General features: G+C 38.9%; 1 protein-coding gene across 2 annotated transcripts in view; it reads left to right on the plus strand.

The window, feature by feature from the left end:
• The window catches only part of KDM2A (lysine demethylase 2A), a 109,373-nt gene that overhangs the window by 45,424 nt on the left and 38,992 nt on the right, over positions 1-24,957 (plus strand). For both annotated transcript variants that reach the window (XM_011227537.3, XM_019801854.2), the window contains exons 3-6: positions 18,005-18,143; positions 19,217-19,295; positions 19,701-19,747; positions 24,091-24,269. In XM_011227537.3, coding sequence (XP_011225839.1) covers positions 18,005-18,143; positions 19,217-19,295; positions 19,701-19,747; positions 24,091-24,269 — 444 coding nt within the window. The remainder of the gene's footprint in view (positions 1-18,004; positions 18,144-19,216; positions 19,296-19,700; positions 19,748-24,090; positions 24,270-24,957) is intronic.

Raw genomic sequence — 24,957 nt, forward strand, 5'->3', positions numbered from 1 at the left:
TTCTCTGCTTTACCTTTAGTTCCCACAGATGGGTGACTGAAAGCTCAGAAGAAGAGAGGTCTTGCCAGGATTATAATGTAGTTTTGACAGTGGGAGCGGGGAGAAGTGTATGTATTTGTGGGGGACAGTTTAAAATATCAGCTCTTGGGGCGCCTGGGTGGCACAGCGGTTGAGCGTCTGCCTTCGGCTCAGGGCGTGATCCTGGTGTTATGGGATCGAGCCCCACGTCAGTCTCCTCCACTGTGAGCCTGCTTCTTCCTCTCCCACTCCCCCTGCTTGTGTTCCCTCTCTCGCTGGCTGTCTCTATCTCTGTCAAATAAATAAATAAAAATCTTTAAAAAATAAAATAAAATAAATCAGCTCTTGATCTTTTGCCAATTCCTTCTGGAGCTTCTACTTCTAGACATGAAATTTCATGACCCCTTTAAATCTCAAGTTTGACAGTTTGAAAAAAAGGTCATATGTCGCTCAAGAGATTGACCTTTGTCTGCGAATCAAAACATAACAGCTCTAGAGAGAAGGGACATAGAGGAAAGCATCCTGATGAGAGCAATGTAGCAAGACTGGAAATAGGTGCATTTATATAATCTGTCTTCCAGGGACTACTTGCTAGCTCCCAAAACTTACTGAAAGACTTAGGAGAAGATGCATATGTGGCACATTTCACTGTTCGTGTTATTTACTGAACAAGTGTCTCAAGTCCGTGTTTTTCAGCATGAGCTGTCTTCTGACATCTGTAGTAGCTTTCTCAGTGACAGAAAGATCACTTCTCCTTTAGATTTAAGATAAACTTGTAGGGGTTTTATTTCTTTTTTTTTTTTAATAAAGATTATTTATTTATTTATTTGACAGAGATAGAGACAGCCAGTGAGAGAGGGAACACAAGCAGGGGGAGTGGGAGAGGAAGAAGCAGGCTCATAGCAGAGGAGCCTGATGTGGGGCTCGATCCCATAACGCAGGGATCACGCCCTGAGCCGAAGGCAGATGCTTAACTGCTGTGCCACCCAGGAGCCCCTATTTCTTTTTCTATAAATTGTTCTTGCCTGATAGGTATCTTTACCTTCTAGGAGCTGCAATGGCATGGCTTGTACCATGTATTACACTAATGGCTTAGAGTTGCATCAGTTACATCAGTTACAGAAGATGGTGAAAAAACTAGGCATTATCTTTGTTTCTGTGTTCTGGGTGTCTGTTGCTATAGAAACAAATCAAGCAGTAAACAGAAGTGTTGAGGGAGTATTTGAATCTCAGTGGATGTTCATTGGCTATTGAAAATAAAGTTAAGAAATTGGTTAGGTTGAGCGAGAAACTGAGTATTTCTGAGTTCGTTATTGTTTCCATTTTTGGTAGGTGATATTTTTACTTGTGTGTGGGTGATTTAAAGATTGTTTCCTAGTAATTAGGCCTTCTAAAGTTTCCTTTTTTGTTCTAGGAGGTAAATAATTAGAAAAGGCAAACATTTTATATTTGGGGGGGGGTTATGATTTCCTTTAGACTAATTTTTAAATGTCAGATAGTGAAAGTGGTAAGTTTAAAAATTGTTCTGGGGCTACAAAAAGGAAGTGAAGATTGTAAAGAATGGGGCAGAAGGTAGAGTGAGGAATTACACACCTTTACCAGGCTACTTATGGATAAACTAATTGAACATTTCATGTTGATAGAAAGTATAATATCGCTGATACTTGTTTTGCCAGTATCCAAGAAGAGTATGTATATTAATATTTTTGTTCCTTTGAGAGAACAAAAATGTGCTTTTGGTATAATATCTGAACTCAGATTAGTTTTCTTCAGGATGTTGTTGAGATGCTTTACCTTCATTCTGAATTTCGGAGGGTGATTTTGCTACTTGTAGCCACAGTTTTTTCCTTTGCAGAATTGTGGTGATATCATGGTTAAATCTTCAGCAAGCACACTGAACAGTTGATTATACTAAATGGTATGTAGAAAAGCAGGCAATGTTGGTGGAAGGGATCCAGCACTTTAACTCATTTCTCAGCCAGTTGGTTTTGTGGAGGGCATATTTGTGGTCAGGGTAAGTGTATGTTGACTCTTTCAGAGAATTTTAGGATCATTCTGTATATACAGTAGGTATTTGACACTAGTTCTGAGGGAACTTTTAGTTATGAGAAAGTTCACTTTGTGTTGTATATCCCTCTTCCTTTGAGCATTCTGCCTTCTCAGCTGCCTTTTTCCCCCTAAATCAAGAGAGACATAGTTGTGAATAAGCTTCTTGCCAAATTCTGTAGATAATATCTTCCTTTTATGGATTACTGTCTTTTTCTTGGAATTAACTGTGGTCTCCTTAAGATTTCATATATAGAAAGTGTTCTGTTTACTGTTGATCTCCACAGAAGTTGATCTAAGTTAGGCCAGAAAATACTTGAAGGCTAACATAGCTGAACTTTCAAAAAGAAATGCAAGCTTTTTCAGCCATGCCAGTAGGATCAGTACACATACTTTGTGATGTATTAAAGCAGTTATACTTTAAAAAAAAAAAACTAAGGGTGGGTTCTTCCTTAATCCTTGTGCTCAGGTCTCTTACTATTTTGGGGACAATAAGTGTTACATAGATTAAAAGATAAAAACTGTAAGGCAGTTGATTGCCACTATTTTTGTGCAACCTTAGGATGTTCCCATTAAAATCCTCCATTAACTAAGGTGTAATGAAATAGATTTTCTAAATAAAGATTTTAACCTTTAAAAAAAAATGTTTGAGAGCAAGAATGAGCGGGATGGGAGGGAGCAGAAGGACAAGCAGATTCCCCACGGAACGTAGTCCCTGACGTGGGGGGTTGATCTTAGGACCCTGAGATCATGACCTGAGCTGAAGTCAGACACTTAACTGACTGAGCCACCTAGGCACCCCAAGATTATAAATTTTTACTTTTGAAAAATGCTTGCGCTCTCTTTATCTAGCTATATCTTATTAATGAGATACTGAGAAATTTAGTCGGGTGAGGGGGAAGCCCAAAAAAGTTTGAAGAGGTCACCTCTTCCTAGAGGTGCAACCTAATAATAGTCCATATCCTTTGTCCTTGGAACTTAGTAGGTATTTAGTAAAGTTATACTTAATGAATAAACATTTCCTCATATCAGTTCTTATGGTGGAGCCTTAGTCAGCCCCTCTGTGCTAGTTGTTCTTCCTCCTGAGTTTTAATAACATTTGTAAATGTCACATCGAATTGTAATACTGTAATTTATTTACATGTCTGTCTCCCCCTACTGGCCAGCAGTCTTCTTGGGGGTAGAACTGTGCCTTTTTCTTTGTATGGAGAGCATCTGGCTGTTTTTCCATATTCATTGTATCCCTGTTTTATGAATGAATAAGTGTTCAGGTAATAATTTTTATAGTACACACATGCACACAGTGGGGGGGTATAGACAGCAGTCTGTCTGCCTCTGCATGACCTTGCAGTAGGTAATGTTGATTTCTCAAAAACATGGAATAGAGAAAATAAGAACAACACTTTAAAGTTCACTTGATTTTGGGGATATGTATGTATTCATATGCTTGTGAAGGGTGGGGAAGGATGAGAGCCTGAGCATGTTTCTTCTTTTAAAGTGTATTTAAGTGCATATTAAAGCTAATCAAGTGGGGATTTGGTATATGTTGCAAAAATTGAGGTTTAATCCATCTAAATTTATATGCCCTCAAACTTTAGTGTTTAATAGCAGTATCATAATGTGGAACTTTGAAAATCTAGTTGTTTCTTGACTTCTTATACCATTACCAGCGGAAGCTCTGTAATTAAAATTTTTTCCTCAGGCAGTGGAGTAAGATCAGAATCTTAGAGAAAGTAGGAGATGAAATTAATCTTGTTTAAAAAATATTGGCAATTTCATCTTTACAGAAGGTGTAATAAATGTCACTTTGACTACAAATTTAGAGAATGAGAGCAAATTTTAATAGCATATACAGTAAATGTACTAAGTTCAAAGCCCTCTGATAAAAAATGGTCTCTGGTTAGGAATAGTAGTAATATTTTTCAGTCAGAATAGCTGAATGACCAGTAACATAATTTGTCAGGTAAAAACTAGAATTAGAAATCAGGAATGGTAGGGGGCATCTGGCTGACTCAGTCAGTAGAGCATGTGACTCTTTTTTTTTTTTTTAAGATTTTATTTATTTATTTGACAGAGATAAAGACAGCCAGCGAGAGAGGGAACACAAGCAGGGGGAGTGGGAGAGGAAGAAGCAGGCTCATAGTGGAGGAGCCTGATGTGGGGCTCGATCCCATAACGCTGGGATCACGCACGCCCTGAGCCGAAGGCAGACGCTTAACCACTGTGCCACCCAGGCGCCCCGAGCATGTGACTCTTGATCTCAGGGTTGTAGGTTCGAGCCCCACAATGGGTATAGAGATTACTTAAAAATTTTTTAAATCTTAAAAAAAAAAAGGAAATCAGGAATGGTAGAATAAACAGTGGCAGAGCTAGAAATGTAGTGTCCCTTAGCAAATACCAGAAATCCCCCACCCTGGGGAAGATCTTTTGTTAACCTCCTATCTACAAAGCAATTTTCTAATTTTTTATAAAGAGTCTCATCTGTTTCCAAAAGGTCCCACTTCACCTCTCTTTGCCAGAGCCATTTCAGCTGTCTGGAGTCTCCTTCCTTTGCCAGTTTTTTTCCACCTGCCTCAGGCTACTTGTGTGGCTGAAGTTTCATTCCAAACTAGTGTCAGCATAGAGCAGCAGTTAAGACCGTTGGTTCTAGAACTGACCGTTGGTTCTAGAACCAAAGTGTCAGGGTTCAAATCCCAATCACACCAATTTTACTAGTTTGTAACTTGGGCAAGTTACTTTCTGTCCATTTTTTTGTAAAGTAGGGAGGGTGATCTTTTTTTTTTTTTTTGAAGATTTTATTTATTTTTGAGAGAGAGATAGCAAGAGTGGGGGTGGCGGTGGGGATGCGGTGGGGAGAGGGAGAAGCAGACTCCCTGCTGAGCAGGGAGCCTGACCTGGGGCCCCATCCCAAGACCCCGGGATTGTGACCTGAGCTGAAGGCAGACGCTTAACCGACTGAGCCACCCAGGCACCCTGAGAGGATGATAACCTTATAGGGCTGTTGTTTGCCCTCAGAGCAGTAGCCTTTCTGGGTGTCATTAATAGTAAGAGCCTTTTCCTACTTTATGCAACTTATTCCTTCTCTGATTTCTTTGTGCCTTTGGGGATGAGAATTGCCTAAGCTCTACAGAAAGAACTACTTCTAACATCTGGTAGATTGAGATATGTGAGGGTTTGTTTAATAAGGGGGCAGGAGTTATGGGAGGACGGGAGGAAGATGTGGAAGTCCCTAGGGGGGTTACCCTGCCAACCTCTGCCAGGTCTCTCCCTGCTCAGGACACAGGGAGCTGGGTCTAAAATTAGATATTCTTGGGGCGCCTGGGTGGCACAGCGGTTAAGCGTCTGCCTTCGGCTCAGGGCGTGGTCCCGGCGTTCTGGGATCGAGCCCCACATCAGGCTCCTGTGCTGTGAGCCTGCTTTCTTCCTCTCCCACTCCCCCTGCTTGTGTTCCCTCTCTCGCTGGCTGTCGCTATCTCTGTCAAATAAATAAATAAATAAAATCTTTAAAAAAATAAATAAAATTAGATATTCTTTGAATAAAGAGAGACAAACCTAGGGGACTGGTATGTAGCAAATTTTCCACATTGTATAGTTTTTATGGGAGTAAGATCTTAGTTGGAACCAGATTATAGAGGACTTTACTTTAGAACACAAAGGGACCTTAAATTACTTACCTCCAAGGGAAAATTAGGATCTAGAGAAGTTAAATGATTTACTTAACTTCCTAAAATCGCACAACAAAGTAGTAATAGTAGAATTGAAACTAGATAAGTTCTCCCTATAGACATTTTTGTTTTGTTTTTCTGTTATCCAAAAACTTAACTTAGGTCAGTTTTATCTTTTTTTTCTTCATTCGTAAAATAATGCCATTCTATTTCTTGACTTTCATAGGGTGATTATCTTAGGCAAAAAAACCTATTTGATACAGAATTTAAAATGATAAAATTGTACGTTGGTTCTCTAGGGGTAGTTTTTGGTATATTGTGTGATTTTTTTAAGTTGTGGCAAAATATATATAACATAAAATTTGCCATTTTAACTGTTTTTACACGTACAATTCAGTTGCATTAATTACATTCACAGCTTTGTGCAACCATTACCACTATTTCCAAAACTTTTTGATTACCCCAAATAGAAACTCTAACCATCAAGCAGTAACTCCCCATTCCTCCTCCCCACAACCCCTGGTAACCTTTAATCTACTTTCTGTCTCTATGAATTTGCCTGTTCTAGGTTCCTCATATAAGTGGAATCATACAATATTTATCCTTTTTTTAAAGTATTTTTTTATTTTTTTACAGATTTTATTTCTTTATTTGACACAGAGAGAGAGAGAAAGCACAAGCAGGGGGAGAGGCAGAGGGAGAAGCAGACTCCCCGCTGAGCTGGGAGCCTGACATGCGGCTGGATCCCAGGCCCCTGGGATCATGACCTGAGCCAAAGGCAGACACAACCAACTGAGCCACCCAGGCGCCCCAATATTTATCCTTTTGAATCTGGCCTATTTCGCTTAGCATAATCCCTTCAAGGTTCATCCAAGATGCAGCATGTTTCAAAACTCCATTCCTTTTTACTGCTGAGTAATATTCCATTGTATCAGCATCCCACATTCTCTTTATGTGTTTATCTGTCAATGGACATTTGAGATTGTTCCTACCTTTTGACTATTGTGAATAATGCTGTTAGGAATATTAGTGTAAAAGTACCTGTTTGAGTCCCTGCTTTCACTCTTTTGGGTATATACCTAAAAGTGGAATTACTGGATCATGTGGTAATTCTATGTTTAATTTTTTGAGGAATTGCCCTACTGTTTTCCATATAGGATGTATGTATTATGTTCCCACCAGCAATGTGTAAGTGTTCCAGTTTCTCCATTTCCTTGCTAACACGGGTCATTTTTTTAAATAATATTTATTTTGTTATATTAGTCACCATACAGTACATCCCCAGTTCTTGATGCAATGTTCCATGATTCATTACTTGCATATAACACTCAGTGCACCTTGCAATATGTGCCCTCCTTAAAACCCATCACCGGCCTATCCCAATCCCCCACTCCCCTCCCCTCTGAAGCCCTCAGTTTGTTTCCCAGAGTCCACAGTCTGTCATGGTTCATTCCCCCTTCTGTTTACCGCCCCTTCATTCTTCCCTTCCTTCTCCTACCAATCTTCCTATTTCTTATATTCCATAAATGAGCGAAACCATATGATAATTGTCTTTCTCTGCTTGACTTATTTCACTTAGATGTGGTCCATATATACAATGGAATATTACTCAGCCATCAGAAAGAACGATTACACAACATTTGCAGCAACATGGACGGGACTGGAGGAGATTTTTTTTTTAATAATAGATATCCTAATGGATGTGAAGTATATCTCATTGTGGTTTTGATTTGCATTTCCCTCATGATTAGTGATGCTGAGCATCTTTTTGTATGTGTATTGGTCATTTGTTTTTGTTTTTTTGGTTTAAGATTTTATTTATTTATTTATTTATTTGACAGAGAGAGAGAGAGAGAGTACAAGCAGGCAGAGGGAGAAGCAGGATTCCCACTGAGCAGGGAGCCTGATGCAGGGCTCCATCCCAGAACCCTGGGATCATAACCTGGGCTAAAGGCCGTTGCTCAACCAGCTGAGGCACCCAGGCGCCCTTGGTTGTTGTTTGTTTGGTTTGTTTTGTTTTTTAAGATTTATTTATTTTAGGGCGCCTGGGTGGCTCAGTCGGTTAAGTGTCTGCCTTCGGCTCAGGTCATGATTCCAGAGTCCTGGGATCGAGTTCTGCATTGGGCTCCCTGCCCTGTGGAGAGCCTGCTTCTCCCTCTGCTTCTCTCTCTTTTTTTTTTTTTTTTTAAGATTTTATTTATTCGACAGAGAGAGAGACAGCCAGCGAGAGAGGGAGCACAAGCAGGGGGAGTGGGAGAGGAAGCAGCAGGCTCATAGCGGAGGAGCCTGATGTGGGGCTCGATCCCAGAACGCCGGGATCACGCCCTGAGCCAAAGGCAGACGCTTAACCGCTGTGCCACCCAGGCGCCCCTGCTTCTCTCTTTCTCTCTCACGAATAAATAAATAAGATCTTTAAAAAAAAAAGATTTATTTATTTTAGAGAAAGCAAGCAAGCAAGTGCCTGTGCAGCTGGGGGAGTGGCAGGGGGAGAAAGAGAGAGAGAATCTCAGACAGACTCCTCGCTGAGCACGGAGCCTGATGGGGCTTGATCTCATGATCCTGAGATTATGACCTGAGCTGAAACCAAGAGTTGGGTGGACGCTTAACCAATTGAGACACACAGGTACCCCTGTATTGGCCATTTTGTGTATATCTTCTTTGGAGAAATGTCTGTTTAAGTCCTTTGCCCATTTTTGAATTGGGCTATTTTGTTGTTGAGTTGTAAGAATTCTTTATATATTCTAGGTATTAATCCCTTATCAGATACATGATTTGCAAATATTTTCTCCCATTCTGTAGTTTGTCTTTTCACTTTGTTCATAGTATCCTTTGCATAAAAGTTTCCAATTTTGATGAAGTCCAGTGTATCTGTTTTTTTCTTTTGCTTTTGGTGTCATGTCTAAGAAATCCAATGTTGTGAAGATTTTCCCTGTGTTTTCTTCTAAAAATGTTAGACTTTTAACTTTTTTGGTTAGGTCTTTGATCCATTTTGAGTTAATTTTTGTATATGGTGTAAGGTAAGGGCCAGCTTTATTCTTTTGCATGCCATATCCAGTTTTCCCTGCATCATTTGTTGAAAATGTATTTAATCTTAATTTAAGTCTTAGAGCCACATGTGGCTAGTTGCTACCATACTGGACAGCACAGATATAGATGATGATTTAATTTTTGTCCTTTAATCTGTTAATGTGGTGAATTACATTCAGTTGATAGGACTGGAAATTCTTGGAACTAACAAACTGCTTTTGCATTCCTGACACATGATGGTAGTTCATTAACTGCTTAACTTTTTTTAGTCACTTGTCTATTCATATAAAATCAAGTAAAATGGCTATGGCAATTGTTTAGAAAAAAATTGTGCTTCATCAGAAGTGTTACTAAGCAGTGTGTCTTGAATTATTCTGTATCAAACCCTGTTCTGATATTATCAAACTACATTGCCTTTTTTTTTAAGATTTTATTTATTTGAAAGAGAGAAAGCAGGGGGAGGGAGAAGCAGGCTCCTCACTGAGCAGGAAGCCCAATGCGGGGCTCCATCCCAGGATCCTGAGATCATGACCTGATCCGAAGGTAGATGCTTAACTGACTGAGCCACCCGGGCGCCCCTACATTGCTTTATTTAAACATATATGTGTATTACCTTTTTTCTCTTACAGATTGCCAGATATTTTTATTACAGAATTTTTTTATTGAGATACAATTCCTGTGCTATACAGTTCACCCTTTTAAGGTGTTCAGTTCAGTGGTTTTTAATATATTCACAAAGTTGTGCGGACATTACCACCATCTAGCCGTAACATTTTCAGTACCTCAAAGAAACCCAAAACACATTGGCAGCGATTCCCCATCTCTTTTCCCTCCAGCCCCTGGTAACCACTAATCTACTGTCTTATAGGTGTGCTTATTCTGATAATTTCATATAAATATTATCATATAACATGTAGTCTTTTGTGACTGGTTTTTTTTCACTGAACATTATGTTTTCAAAGTTCGTCTGTGGTGTAGCATATATCAGGATTTCACTCCTTTTATTGCTAAACAATATTCCATTGTGTGGATATACTATTTTTATCTATTCCTCAGTTGATGGACCTTTGGGTTGTTTCTGTGTTTTGGCTATAATGAATAATGTTATGAATTTTTGTGGGTATATGTTTTCATTCTCTTGCGTACATACCTAGGAATGAAATTGCTGGGTCATACGGTAACTGTTTAACGAGGACCCTGCCAGACTTTTTCCAAATGGATTGTACTATTTGGCATTTCCACCAGCTGTGTATGAGGGTCTCACTTTCTTCACACCCTCACCAGCATTTATAATCTGACAAGTGGGTATGAAGTGGTGTCTCCTTATGGCTTTTATGTGCATTTCCTTAATGACTAATGATGAGCTCATGAATGATGGTGTTTCATGTGCTTATGGAGCCGGTTATAATCCTTGAGAAATAATTATTAAAACCCTTTGCCCTTTGCCTGTGTTTTAAAATTTTTTTGTCATTTCATTATTAAGTTGTGAGAGTTCTTTATATATTCTAGATGTCTGTCTAGATATAGATATTCTGGATACTTGTGAGACGATTTGTAAATATCTTCTCCCATTCTGTAGTTTAACTTTTATTTTTCTTGATAGTGTTTTTTGAAACGCAAAAAGTGTTAATTTTGAGGAAATTCATTTATTTTGTTATTGTTGGACTATTTTGATGTCATATCTAAGAAGCCATTGCGTAATCCAAAGTCATGAATATTTACACCACATTTTCTTAAGAGTACAGTTTTAGCCTTTACATTAAGTCTTTGATCCATTTTTTAATGTTTGGTTGGTCTGTCTGTCTTTCCTTTTTTTTTTTTTTTTTTTTGGTATATGGTGTGAGGTATAGGTCCAACTTCATTCTATCACATGTGGATATACAGTTTGTTTGGGTTTTTTAAAAGATTATTTATTTATTTATTTGACAGAGATAGACAGCCAGCGAGAGAGGGAACACAAGCAGGGAGAGTGGGAGAGGAAGAAGCAGGCTCCCAGCAGAAGAGCCCGATGTGGGGCTTGATCCCGGAACGCCAGGATCACACCCTGAGCCGAAGGCAGACGCCTAATGACTGCGCCACCCAGGCGCCCCATCACATATGGATATACAGTTGTCCCAGCACAATTTCTTAAAAGGACTCTCATCCTGGGGCGCCTGGATGGCTCAGTCGGTTAAGCATCCCAACTCTTGATCTTAGCTCAGGTCTTGATCTCAGGCTTATGATTTCAAGCCCTGCATTGGGTGCCTTTTCTTCCCATTGCATTGTTTAGGCATCCTTGTTGAAAATCAGTGGACCATAAATGTAAAGGTTTATTTCTGGGTTCTCATTTCTGTTCTACTGATCTATATGTCTGTCCTCATGCCCACACCACACAGCCTTGATTATTATATAGCCTTCTAGTAACTTTTGAAAGCAGGAAGTGTGAGTCCTCCAACATTATTCTTTTTCAAGATTGTTTTGGCTATTCTGGTTCCCTTCATTTCCATAGGAATTTTAAGATGATTTTCTTAATTTCTGCAGAAGAAAATGCACCTGGGATTTCATTAGAGATTGTGTTGAATCTGTAAATCAGTTTGAGGAATACTGCCATTATAATAATAAATCTTGCAGTCCATGAACACAGGATGTCTTTCCATTTATTTAGATCTGTAATTTCTTTTGACAGTGTTTTGTATTTTTCCAGGGTACAAGTCTTGGGCTTCTTTTGTTAAATTTATTTGTTTGCATTTTTTCCCATTTTTTAAAATGGAATTGTTTTCTTAATTTCATTTTTTAATTTTTCATTGCTAATATATACATGTATACATATGTAACTGATTTTATTAGCTCTAAATTTTGTGTGTGTGGATTCCATTAAATTTTCTATGTACAAGATCCTGCCATTTGTGAATAGAGATAGTTTTACTTTTTTCTTTCCAAACTTGTATGTCTTTTTCCCACCTAATTGCCTCCATTAGAACTTGTAATACAGTGTTGACTAGAAGTGATGAGAGCAGACATCATGTCTTGTTCCTGATCTTAGAGAGAAAGCTTTCAGTCTTGTATCATTAAGTATGATGTTAGCTATGGGTGTTTGGTAAATGCCCTTTATTAGTTGGAGGAAGTTACCTTCTACTCTTAATTTTGTTCAGTGTCTTTTATCATGAAAGGGTGTTGAATTTTGTCAAATGCTGTTTCTGCATTTATTGAGAGGATCATTATCATTTTTATCTTTTTTTTTAAGATTTTTTTTATTTGAGAGAGAGAGAGTGAGTGAGCACGAGTTGGGGGAGGGGCAGAGGGAGAGGGAGAAGCAGGTGCCCTGCAGAGCAGGGAGCCTGATGTGGGACACGATCCCAGGAGCCTCAGCTGAAGGCAGGCGTGTAACCAGGTGAGCCACCCAGGCACCCCTCATGTGCTTATTTTTAAATTTAATATTCCATAAGCACTTTTCAGTGTTATTTGTTGTAATAAACATGTTAATGGTTACATTATATTAACCAGAGTATACGTTAGCCTTGGATGGCGTAGCCGTTTTCCTGTAGGACAAGTCTAGTTTTATCTGACCTTTAAAAAATGATTTGTCTTTCTCACCTCATTCCACTCCCCCAAATATCTAAGAGAGGCAGATGGTTGCTGGCGTCAGGGAATATTCACTGCTCAAAATTCCTGATTTCCTGACCCTGCTCTGCTGTTTTACTTTTTCGGTATATTACATAAAGGCATCTTAAGACAATGCCCTTTCCATCATTCTTTTTTACTACATGTTTAGAAAAGAGACTGCCAAAAGTTTCTGTATAATGATTGATAACCTCTTTGCATCTGACCTTGCTAATCCTCAGCTAATCATCTAGGAGATATTAGTATAACTAATATCTGTATCCCTTGAGCTTGACCTATCTATCAGTACTTGAGTTAATCTAAATATTCATTTATATGGCCGTTTTTACCATTTAATATAGTTAATTACCACTTGACTAAGGGTGGTGAATATTTTTTAAGGCAGTTTTAAAATTCTTTTCATTATTTGGGTCCTGGAAAATACAAGTTTGCTATATAGTTTGGTCATTTAAATAGAATAAAGAGTTATTGGTTATAAACTCACTATTGACCCTAGAAAGTACAGATTGCTTTTGAGTGAAAATGTGGTTGGAATAAATTTTAGTGTTTGGTTTGTGCCTGCTGTTTACTTTGACACAGGGTTCAGTGGGGGCTGGCATCTATGGGAGGCCAATAACTTGGGCTGCCTAAAATTGCCTGTATGAAAAGCACCTAGAATAAAAAATACAGCACGCTGGTAAACCATTTTGAATTATTTGATAATGGTGGGCTGGAGGAGATTGATTGGTGGCTGCTTTCCTTAGTATTAAAGTGGCCTTCCCTTTGGGTTTTACCTATAGCAGATTGTATTATTGCCTCCTAATTTCCAGGCTTATTGCAAGGGTTGAAAATGTTTTTGTGCTTTTTTTAAAGATTGATTTATTTGTTTAGTGGTGGGGCAGAGGGAGAGGGAGAGAATCCTCAAGCATACTCCCTGCTGAACAGTAGCCTGACTTGGGGCTCAATCCCAGGAACATGGGATTATGACCTGAGCTGAAACCAAGGCTCAGATGTTTAACCAACTGAGCCACCCAGGCGCCCTAGGATTGAATATATATATATTTTTAAAGATTTTATTTATTTATTTATTTGACAGAGATAGAGACAGCCAGCGAGAGAGGGAACACAAGCAGGGAGAGTGGGAGAGGAAGAAGCAGGCTCATAGCAGAGGAGCCTGATGTGGGGCTCGATCCCATAACGCCGGGATCACGCCCTGAGCCGAAGGCAGACGCTTAACCGCTGTGCCACCCAGGCGCCCCTGAATATATTTTTAAAGCACTTGGAGATTTGCTATAGGTGTTTGTTTACTTTCACCAGGATTTACGTTAAGATGGGGATAGACCCCCCCCAAAAAAAATTCATGGCATTATTAAAACTGATACAAATAATTTTCATATTATTGCTGATTTACCAATTGCAACAATCACAAAGAATACAATCCAGATTCATTTTTCTGTTATCTTTAAGTGGTTTGGCTGCAGCAAGAGCCTTCCCCGTATCGTTATACTCTGTATATAGAAAATGTAAATGGAAGAAGGAATCTTCTTGAATGTAGGAAGAAGAAAAGCATAAAAAGGAAGGAAGGATGGGGGAACTTCTGGCTACCGTGTTAGAAATGCTGGGATAATCACCCTGATTATCCCTCCTTCCTGAAGAAAAGTCAGTAATGGTAGACCTCGGAAAGGTTGAAGTTTGAAAACATGACTGGAATTTTTTTTTGACAAGCGTGTAAGAAGTTACAGCTCAGATGAGGGGAGGGGGCATCTACATGTATTTTGATGGTCTTGTCCTTGCTCTGTAATACTTGGAATTCATCTTTTGGAGTTCTCTTCAAAGACACATAAATGAAGTATGGTAAGGAGGGGATCTGAGGATATCTCTTTTTTTTTTTTTTTTAAGATTCTATTTGAGAGAGAGTGAGAGAGCACAAATAGTGGGCAGGGGGAGCAGGAGAGGAAGAAGCAGACTTCCTGCCGAGCGGGGAGCATGACTTGGGGCTCAGTTACAGGACCCTGAGATCATGACCTGAGCTGAAGGCAGATGCTTATCTGACTGAGCCACCTGAGGATATCTCTTACAAAAACAAATTGATTCAGCTCCTGTGCGTCTGACGTTACTGATGGTGGCTGGTATTGATGACTGCTATACCTTGGCCCAGGGGCTATAGTGCCCCCATGGGCAACTTCGCCAAGGCCACTTTTGATGCCATTTCCAAGACCTACAGCTCCTTCTCCCTGCCTCTGGAAAGAGACTGGTTCACCCAAGTCTCTCTATCAGGAATGCACTGACCATCCAAGCTCCAGCTGTGGCCACAACATAGTTTTATACAAGAAAAATAAAGTGAATTCAAGCTTATTAAAAAAAAAACTCATCTTAGAAATTGTGAATGAAAATACCCCCCCATAAAGTTATCTAAAAATATTTTGAGCAGTGATGGCATTATTGAAATAAGTGAAACGTCTACCAAAATTAGGTGGTCTTTTTTGAGCTGGGACTTTGGGCCACAAAGGTGCTAGTTAAGAGTGTTAATGAAGTTTTTGCCAAATATGGAAAAGATACCAGGTATCCCTCAGTGTTTCAACCCAGACGTACCCTGGCGTGTTAAATCTAGCTCTCCTCTGGTGTGTAATAGTCATTTTTATTTCCTTAATTTTTATTTCTTATGACTCTTTGTACCCCTTCCCTGACGCCAACTCCACAAAAGACCTTTCCCCAATATCTAACTTTAAATTCTAGGTTTAGTTGTTCTTAGCACATTTTAGGGTAGGGCAGCTGTGTTTACCCTTGCCTCTACCATGCCCATACCGATTGTCCTGTGTGTATGTATTCAAGAAATTTAAGCAAAAATTTGACACTGGCTAAAGTAAATATACTGGAAGGTAAATTTATAGCAGAAGCAACATGTTATCTTTTTAAAAAAAAAATAGCTTGTGAAATATATACTGTAAAACTCACCCATTTAAGTGTGTATAATTAATTGGTTTTTTAGTATAGTCACAGAGTTGTACAAATACCACCATTCTCTAATTCCAGAATATTTTCATCGCTCCTGAAAGAAACCCAGACCATTAACAGTCAGTCACTTCCTATTCCTTTCCACAGCCCCTGGCAACTACTAATCTACTTTCTGTCTCTATGGATTTGCCTGTTCTGGACATATCATGTAAATAAATTTACATCATCTGTGATACCTGGTCTGTTGCATTTGGCTTCTTTCACTTAGCATAATGTTTTCAAGATCCTTCCATGTTGTAGCTACATATCAGTATTTCATTCCTTTTTATGGCCAAATAATATTCCAGTGTGCAACTATACCATGTTTTTTAAACCATTCATCAGTCAGTTGACATTTGGGTTAATGCTGCTATGAACATCTGTATACAAGTTTTTGTGCGGACATAGGTTTTAAATTTTAGGTATGTACCTAGGAGTAGAATTGCTGGTCATAAGATAACTGTTTAATTTTTTTGAGGAATTGCTAAGCTGTTTTCCAGAGTGGTTGCACTGTTTTACATTTCCGCCAGCAGTGTACAAGGCTTCTAGTTTCTCTACATTCTCACCATCACTTGTTACTGTCCACCCTTTTAAAAAAATTTTTTAAAATTTTTTTTAAAGATTTTATTTATCTGAGAGAGAGAGTGTGAGCAAAATAGAACATGAGCAGGGGGAGGGGCAAAGGGAGAGGGAGAAGCAAACTCCCTGCTGAGCAGGGAACCCTAGGCTGGGCTCATCCTGGGACTCCAGGATTATGAACTGAGCGAGCCGAAGGCAGACGCTTAACCTACAGAGCCACCCAGGCGCCCCTATTGTCCATCTTTTGATAATAGCCACCCTAGTGCATGTGAAGTGGTGTTTCATTAAAATCATTAATTTTCATTTCCCCTAATGACTAATGATCTTGAATATTTTTTCATGTGTTCATTGGCCATTTTTCTTTTTCTTTTTTTTTTTTTAAGTTTTATTTAAGAAATCTTTACACCCAGCATAGGGCTCAAACTCATGACCCCTGAGATCAAGAGTCCCATGCTCTTTCTTTTTTATTTTTTTTTTAAAGATTTTATTATTTATTCAACAGAGATAGAGACAGCCAGCGAGAGAGGGAACACAAGCAGGGGGAGTGGGAGAGGAAGAAGCAGGCTCATAGCAGAGGAGCCTGACGTGGGGCTCGATCCCATAACGCTGGGATCACGCCCTGAGCCGAAGGCAGACGCTTAACCGCTGTGCCACCCAGGCGCCCCTCTTTCTTTTTTAAAGACTTTTTAAATTATTTATTTATTTATTTATTAGAGAGCGAGCGCATAAGTGGGGTAGGGGGGAGCAGTAGGCAGAGGGAGAAGTAGCTTCCCCACTGAGCAAGGAGCCCGATGCAGGACTCGATCCCAGCACCCTGGGATCATGACCCAAGCCGAAGGCAGACACTTAACCGATGAGCCACCCAGGCGTCCTGAGTTGCATGCTCTTCTGACTGAGCCATCCTAGCACCCCTGTATATTTTCTTTGGGGAAATATCCTAAAAGCTAAATATTGATGGTCTGCTATTTGGAATGCTATTATTTAGGTTAACTTCTTTTATCTGATGTAAAGGAGTTTTTGCTTCATTAATTCAAATATTTTAGTCTGTTCTTAAAGATTGTTTTTAGAGAACCCATGTAGAGGGGCTCCTCGGTGACTCAGTCAGTTAAGTGTCTGCCTTCGGCTCAGGGTCCTGGGATTGAGCCCTGCATCCGGCTCCCTGCTCAGCGGGGAGCCTGTTTCTCCCTCTGCCTCTACCCCTGGCTTATGCTCTCTCTCTTGCTTTCTTTCTCAAATACATAAATAAAACCTTAAAAAAAAAAAGAAAAGAAAACTAATGTAGATACAGCTCTTTCCCCTATAAAAATACTGTATTTTGTATCCTGACCTGAAATTTCTATAAAGACGGTCCCCAGTCTTTAGTGGACCCTATTTGGTTATATTTTTATTTTTATTTATTTATTTTTTAAAGATTTTATTTATTTATTTGACAGAGAGACAGCCAGCCAGATAGGGAACACAAGCAGGGGGAGTGGGAGAGGAAGAAGCAGGCTTCCAGCGGAGGAGCCTGCTGTGGGGCTCAATCCCATAACGCCGGGATCACGCCCTGAGCCGAAGGCAGACGCCTAATGACTGCGCTACCCAGGTGCCCCTGGTTATATTTTTATTGTAAATTTGTGTCTCTAGGCTCAAAGAGTGAGCAGAGGTAAAATTCACAAGTAGGGAACCAGTGACTCATCAAAATTTTGTCATGTTCTGTACATTCTGAGAACACTAGCTATGTTTAGCTAAGAGAAAGATCTTTAGGGGCACCTGGGTGGCTCAGTCGTTGGGCGTCTGCCTTCAGCTCAGGGCGTGATCCCGGAGTTCTGGGATCAAGCCCCACATCAGGCTCCTCTGCTGGGAGCCTGCTTCTTCCTCTCCCACTCCCCCTGCTTGTGTTCCCTCTCTCGCTGGCTGTCTCTCTCTCTCTGTCAAATAAATAAATAAATAAAAATCTTTAACAACAAAAAAAAAATCTTTAAGGCAAGGAAAATTGATGTTTGACATAACTGAAGTTGAAAGTACGCGAAGTTGAAGTGTGCACGTGTTTATGAGCTCTTTTAGATAGGCGTGAAAAAGTACATGATTTGATCCTTATGTCCCTCTCTCTCCAGCGAGGTACCATGCGACGACGCTATGAAGATGATGGCATTTCAGATGATGAAATTGAAGGGAAAAGAACTTTTGACTTGGAAGAAAAACTCCACACCAACAAATATAATGCAAATTTTGTTACTTTTATGGAGGGGAAAGGTCAGTATCATTAGGGTTCAGGGGACCTGTAGTCCCTTGATGTAGGAAGTTGTGGATTCTGGGAACTGTGGGCTCAGCATCTATGCAGCTAAACATTGCCTGTTGATGTTGTGATGCTGTTTATTTTCTCTTATTACACAATGCCATGCGCGCGCACACACACACACATATACATATTTATATACACACACACACACACACACACACACACACACACACACACACACACACACCACCTTCCCTTAATCCTCTCACCCTGTGAGTCATTCTCTACCATATGAGAAGAAACAAGAATGTATTAGGCCTGGAGCATTGTTGGAGTTTTTCCCTAAAGGCCTTTCCCTTCTTCTCCCATCCCTTGTTTTGGGTGTAATTAAAAATAGTACAGTAAGAATTTATTTATGCGTGCACCCCCTCCCCCCAAACAAAACAGAGGTGGGATTCCGTGTGTACCATTTAGAGTTTTTGTTCCTTGGCAGACTGACAAGGCTGTAAAGGTATGGTATGTATTATAGTGGAACAGAATTAAATTTTTTGGCTGTTAAGAGACAGGGTAATGATAATTTCTGTTTAGGATTTAGAAGATGACTCAACTATAGTACTCACCCTGTTGGTTAAATTCTGAGGTTACTGTATAAAAATACAGACATCGCAAACCCCTTGAAACCTGCCTCTCAGTGTGCTTTTCCTGTATCCTGAGAGATGCATCTTAATAACGAGCGTATATTGTCTAACAGAGCAAAACTATATACAGAGAAAGAGCAAACACTGTCTCCACCTTATTACTTAGGATGTTTTTTATTTTTTAAAGATTTTATTTATTTATTTAACAGAGATAGACAGCCAGCGAGATAGGGAACACAGCAGGGGGAGTGGGAGAGGAAGAAGCAGTCTCCCAACGGAGGAGCCTGTTGTGGGGCTCGATCCCAGGACCCTGGGATCACGCCCTGACCCGAAGGCAGATGCTTAAGGACTGAGCCACCCAGGCGCCCCTAGGATGTTTTTTATGATCCTTTTATCTTTTTCCAACTGTACTTCTTGCTTTTCTAACAATTGTTTTCCTGTGGTGACAGATTTTAATGTAGAGTATATCCAGCGGGGTGGCTTGAGAGACCCTCTGATTTTCAAGAATTCTGATGGACTTGGAATAAAGTAAGTATTCTTGGCCTGATTGGATGTGGTTGTGAAATGACCGTGTTACACCAGGGCTATAGACAGTGCAGTATAGATAACCCAAAGCAGTAGATAATTGAAACTAATCCCCCTTTTAGATTTTAAAAGCGTGTATTTTTCTTCTTTTGTTACAAAAACAATTCATGGTTGTTACAGTTAAATGAGAAAATACAGGTGAGTTAAAAAGAAATAAATTTAAATCTCTTATTTTTATTTATATTTATGTTTAAAATATATCGTTTTATATATATTTAAAATATATTGTTAAACCTAAATATAAGATGTATGTGTCTCAACTTAGGACTTTTTAGTACTCTTAAGAAAAAACACACTGACTAGAGAAGGTATGCTTCCCATTTATGCTTACTGGTGTTTGTTTCATAGAATGCCAGATCCAGACTTCACTGTGAATGATGTCAAAATGTGTGTGGGTAAGTTTTAAGCTTTGTGGCCTTTGTGTCTTTTAGGCAAAGATTTAAGAGTTGGGACTGAGTTCTAAATTTCTGACTGAGATTTAAGGCTTAGGAACATGAAGTACATATTTGATTAAAGTATACTGCTTGAAGTAGTTTCTTGATAGAAACTACTGTTAGCAACTGAGAATTTTCTCAAAGGGAGTTACAAAGTTGCTTCATTTAGTACTCATTAGGCATAGAACTCTACTTCTTTCCTACCTACTGTTTTATCAGTGTGTGTCCCTCCTTTTCTCCACGAAGAGCCTGTTCCAGGACATTTTATATCTCTGAACCAAGAATGAAACTTCATTCATATCTGTGATTCTCTTCCGTTCCCTAAAAGCAGTAGAGAAATTTCCTGGAAATTTTTACCAGTGCTGCATTTGGTAACTTGGCCAACGTTTAAAACTTTGTAAGCTGAAGCATGGAACTCTTGATCTGGGCATTGTAGGTTCGAGCCCCATGTTGGGTGGAGAGATGACTTAAAATCAATCATTCTGTGTAAGCTGAGAATTAGATATATTAAAATTTCTCTTTATCAGTGACTGGATAACTTGAATCTTTCGTCTGATTTATATTTTATTCAAAATTTAGGAAAAGAAAGTAAATTGAATCAATCTAATTAAAGAAGAAGGCTTCCTGGTGTCAGTAAAGATTCAGGTCAATTTTCTGCAGACCATTTGGTGTTCAGTGTAGCCCTGAGACCCACTAGGGTCCTTAGGAACTCGGACATGGTCACTCTCCTATACACATTAAAGCAGTAAAATGGATTAAAACCTTTTGGAAATGTTTCCAACAGGTCATGAAACAAAAGGATGTTTTTCTGATGCATTTCTCCCAACATTACAACTTCTATTAAGTTTTGTCCTCTACCTTGGGAATTAAGTATTGCAGTACTGTCTCTTAGCCACTTGAGGGCTCTTTTTAGATAGCTGAATAACTTTCTGTTTATCCAAGAGGTGAAAGTCACAGATAGCCCAGGTAGAGGAAAGTTCTCTGATTCCCTGTTGTTTTACTCCCTCACTATTTCTTTATTAGATTCCATCTGTCTGCATGTCGCTGTGTATTTCCTAGTATCTAGCACAATCTCTGGAATATAGTAGGTACTGAGTAAATCTGTTGAGTAATTAAAATGCTTTCCCACTCTTCACAAAGCAGGGGCTCTCTCAGGGGACCTCAGAAAATCTTCTTGAGTACTTAGGTCTGTCACTGGACTTCTCTTCCTAAGAGAGCTCCAGGACAGTAATAAGTTAATGGACAACCAGAGCTTTTCTCTGTTGGTCAGGCATTCTTGTGGTCTGTGATCCACAGATGCACTGCATCAGAATCATCTGTGGTACTTGTTAAAAATAAAGACTTCCGGATCCCATCATAGATTTATGGTATCCAAATTTCTGAGCTATACAAATAGAAGGACTTAATGAGTCACTTACTCAATCACTAGTCTCCTTTTGGATTTTTTCCCACTTCCTTCCCACTTCTCCTATTTCTTCTGTAATATGTTCACTGCTAATAATGATCTTTGGAACCCCTTCATAGCCTTATATTTTACAAATAGACCTTTGGGTGGTCATAAATATCCTTGCCGTGATTTAAAATGCAGCGGTGGGGCACCTGAGTGGCTCAGTTGGTTAAGTGTCTGACTCTTGGATTCAGCTCAGGTCATGATCTTGTGGATTGTGAGATCGAGCCCCCATCAGGCTCCATGCTCAGTGGGGAGTCTTCTTGAAGGATTCTCTCCTTTTGCTCCTCCCCCTGCTTGCTTGCACACGCTCTCACTCTCTCTCAAATAAATAAATAAATAAATATTTAAAATAGAGCAGTGATTATGTCTAACCAGCAGACTTTGCATAAATTTCAGCTGATGCCTAACTTATGTCCATCCAAGTTGTTTGAAGTCCAGATTTTTTTTCTTGGACAGCTAATGATTATCAAAATGTAGTGAACAAAATATTGGTGATTGCAATAATCCATTATCACTACATGTACTTTGGCTAATCCAGTCTTCTTTTCTACCTAAAGTAAAATGCTACGTTTCCAGTGTTAGTTCATGTCCCATAAAGAAGAAAACCAGTCTGTTGTGTAAACTTTAGGTGGGATATATTGGTTGAGAGTATAGACTCAAAACTGCCTGGTTTCAGATATCAGCTCTACTAATTACTAGCTGTGTAACCTTGGACAAGTTACTTGAATATGAAGTGCTCAGAATAGCGTCTGACACATAGTACATGCTCGATAAATGCCTAAGTGCTCTGGTAACTACAGAGTCTTATGGGCTCTGGTACCATTGGCAAAATGGAATTGCTTTTGCTTTGCAGTCTTGAAGGAAAGCATTCACTTATCTTTTTTAAATTGTGGTAAAATACAAATAACATAAAATTTACCATTATCATAGTTTTAAAGTATACAGTTCAGTGGCATTAAGTATATTCACCATCAGTATCTAGTTCTAGAATTTTTTCATCACCTGAAATGGAAACTCCGTATCTACTAAATAGTCACTTCCCATTCCCTCCTATGCACAGTTCTGGCAACCACTGTTGTACTTTGTCTATGGATTTGCCTGTTGTGGATATTTCACATAAATGGAATCAGAAAATACGTAGCTTTTTGTGTCTGTTATTTATGTATTGTATTATGTTCCAGCATGTAACAGCACTTCATTCCTTTTTAGTGTTGAATAATATTCCATCGTGTGGGTATACCACATTTTGTTAATCCATTCATTAGTGAACATTTGGGTTGTTTCCCTCCTTTGACTATTGTGACTAGAGCTGCTTTGAACATTCATGTACAAGTTCTTGTTTGAACATCTGATTTTGACTCTTTAGATACAGAGCTAGGAGTGGAAATTGCTGGGTCATATGGTCATTCTCTTTTTAACTTCTTGAGGAACCACCACCCCGTTTTCCATAGCAACTACACCACTTCACATTGTTACCAGCAAAGGGTTGAGGGTTCCAGTTTTTCTTGCTAGCACTTGGTATTTTTACTTATATTATCAGTTGTATTTTATTGCATTCTGCCATGTCTACTTTATTTTGGCATATTCTTGTCTTCCTGTTGTCTCTTGTCTGTGACTAGACTGTAAACTTCTTGGAGGCAGAGGACCAGGTCTTCATACTACTTGTTGTATCCATGAAGGCCAAGTATATAGTAGGTATTTGTTAGTTTCTTACAAATTAAACGGTATTCTTAATATTCCACCAGTAGCTTTTTACTCTTTCCCTTTCTTGACCACTATTATCTTAACTTTTTTAGCTGTCCTGCCTCTCCATATCTTCTCTTATGCTTCTGCCTCTGCTTGCAATTCTCTGTTGAATCTTTCTTGTTTAGATTCTGTTTATTCTTAGGCACAACTTAAATGTCTCTTCTTCCCCCTCTTTTCCTAAAAGGCTTTTCTGGTCAGTCCAATGTTATTTTTTTTAAAAAAAAGGTATTTTCCTTTTAATTTTATTAGTTTTTAATTGACACCTGCTTTTATGTCAAACATTTTACTTCATTGACTAAATCCACACAGCAGCTTACAAGGTGATGTTATTCCAAAGTTATAGAAGATATTAAGGTTCAGAGAAGTTAAATAACTTTCCCAACTATTATTAGAGCTGAGATTTAAATTTAGTTATCTTTGGCTTTAATGCTATTGCTTTTCCCCCCATGCTATTTTATGCATTCTGCCTTTTGTTGTAGTTGTTACAGTTGGTTGAGAATCTGATATAGATCTTTATGTCCATCATGGTGTCTTTATCATTCAGTAAATATTTGTTAAATGAATGAAAAGGGGGATTTATATTAGAAATGCTTAACAGGTCTGGGAGGTAACTCTTAAAAGAGTTACAAAAGGATGTATCACTGTCTAATGGATCCTTTATTCAAATTGAGGGATAAATCTAGGTCCTCAAAACTGCTTCAAAACAATGTAGCTCAGTGGATATGAGGATTGATTCTAGAGTTGGTCTAGGATTTTTGAGTTCTAGGATTTTTGTCCTACAAGTTACCTAATACATCTATGAAGTAGAGATTTAGTACTTAACATTTAGAATTGATGAGATTGAGTGTGAGATATTGAAAATAAGATTCATTGTCTGGCCATATAGAAATATTCCATAGGGAATTGCTTTTATTAGTACTTGTTGTCGTTCCCATTCTCTGTGGTTTGATTTTCTGTTGATTATCCCCTTGAGTGACAACTCTCTTTGTTTATTTCTGAATATCCTAAATAAAGGATAGCTTATTTCCTTCCACTTGTATTTTATATTCTTGATATATTTAAGGATAATAGTGGCTCAGTAGAGATGATTGATACCTCTTTGTGGCAGGGAGTCGTCGCATGGTGGATGTCATGGATGTGAACACACAGAAAGGCATTGAAATGACCATGGCTCAGTGGACACGCTACTATGAGACCCCAGAGGAAGAGCGAGAAAAACTCTATAATGTCATCAGTCTAGAGTTCAGCCACACCAGGCTGGAGAACATGGTGCAGAGGCCCTCCACGGTTAGTCTAATCATGTTTTCCACATTGTCATTGTCACCAAGAGGGTTGTTTATATAATGGGAGAATTTATAACTTTTTATACATACCAAGATGAAATTGATGAACAAGACAATTTGATAATAACCTTCATTTTAGAAAGTTCATCATTTTCTAAAATCACCTAATTTTATTTCGGGAGGGGCCATTTAATTCTGATCACCAGTAACCTAATTTAAGAATAACATTGGTCTTTGCATGTAATGGAGAAGTGTCTTAAAATTCACTCTTAAAAGAACTGTCAGTAGGAAGTTTGCCTAATTTTTATCTTGTGGGTTTACACTTGCTGAAAAGCTTGAGGGAAAACTAGAGACAAGTGATCATTTTTATGAGATGGTTTCTGGAGCAGATTCCACTGGATGACTAGTATCAATAAACTGACAAGCCATCCTGAGGAAAAGTTACTTGTTTTTGATCCTTGGCTCTCCTGAAGGTGGATACTGATTTAGCTCATCTCTTTGTAAAGTAGTGGCTGTCTACAGAATGTTGAAACACTTACTTCCCTTTTGAAATATGCCTAGTCATTTTTGGACCATTTTTATTCATTTAGTTCCTATCTCAGAACTCATTTGAGTTACATATTTCACCTAGAACAGCAGAACTAGCAATATTCTAATCATTCCTTTTAAAGAAATGCAGAGAGTCCGACGGG

The sequence above is a fragment of the Ailuropoda melanoleuca genome, chromosome 16 (genome assembly GCF_002007445.2).
Source record: "Ailuropoda melanoleuca isolate Jingjing chromosome 16, ASM200744v2, whole genome shotgun sequence".
NCBI classification, from domain to species: domain Eukaryota; kingdom Metazoa; phylum Chordata; class Mammalia; order Carnivora; family Ursidae; genus Ailuropoda; species Ailuropoda melanoleuca.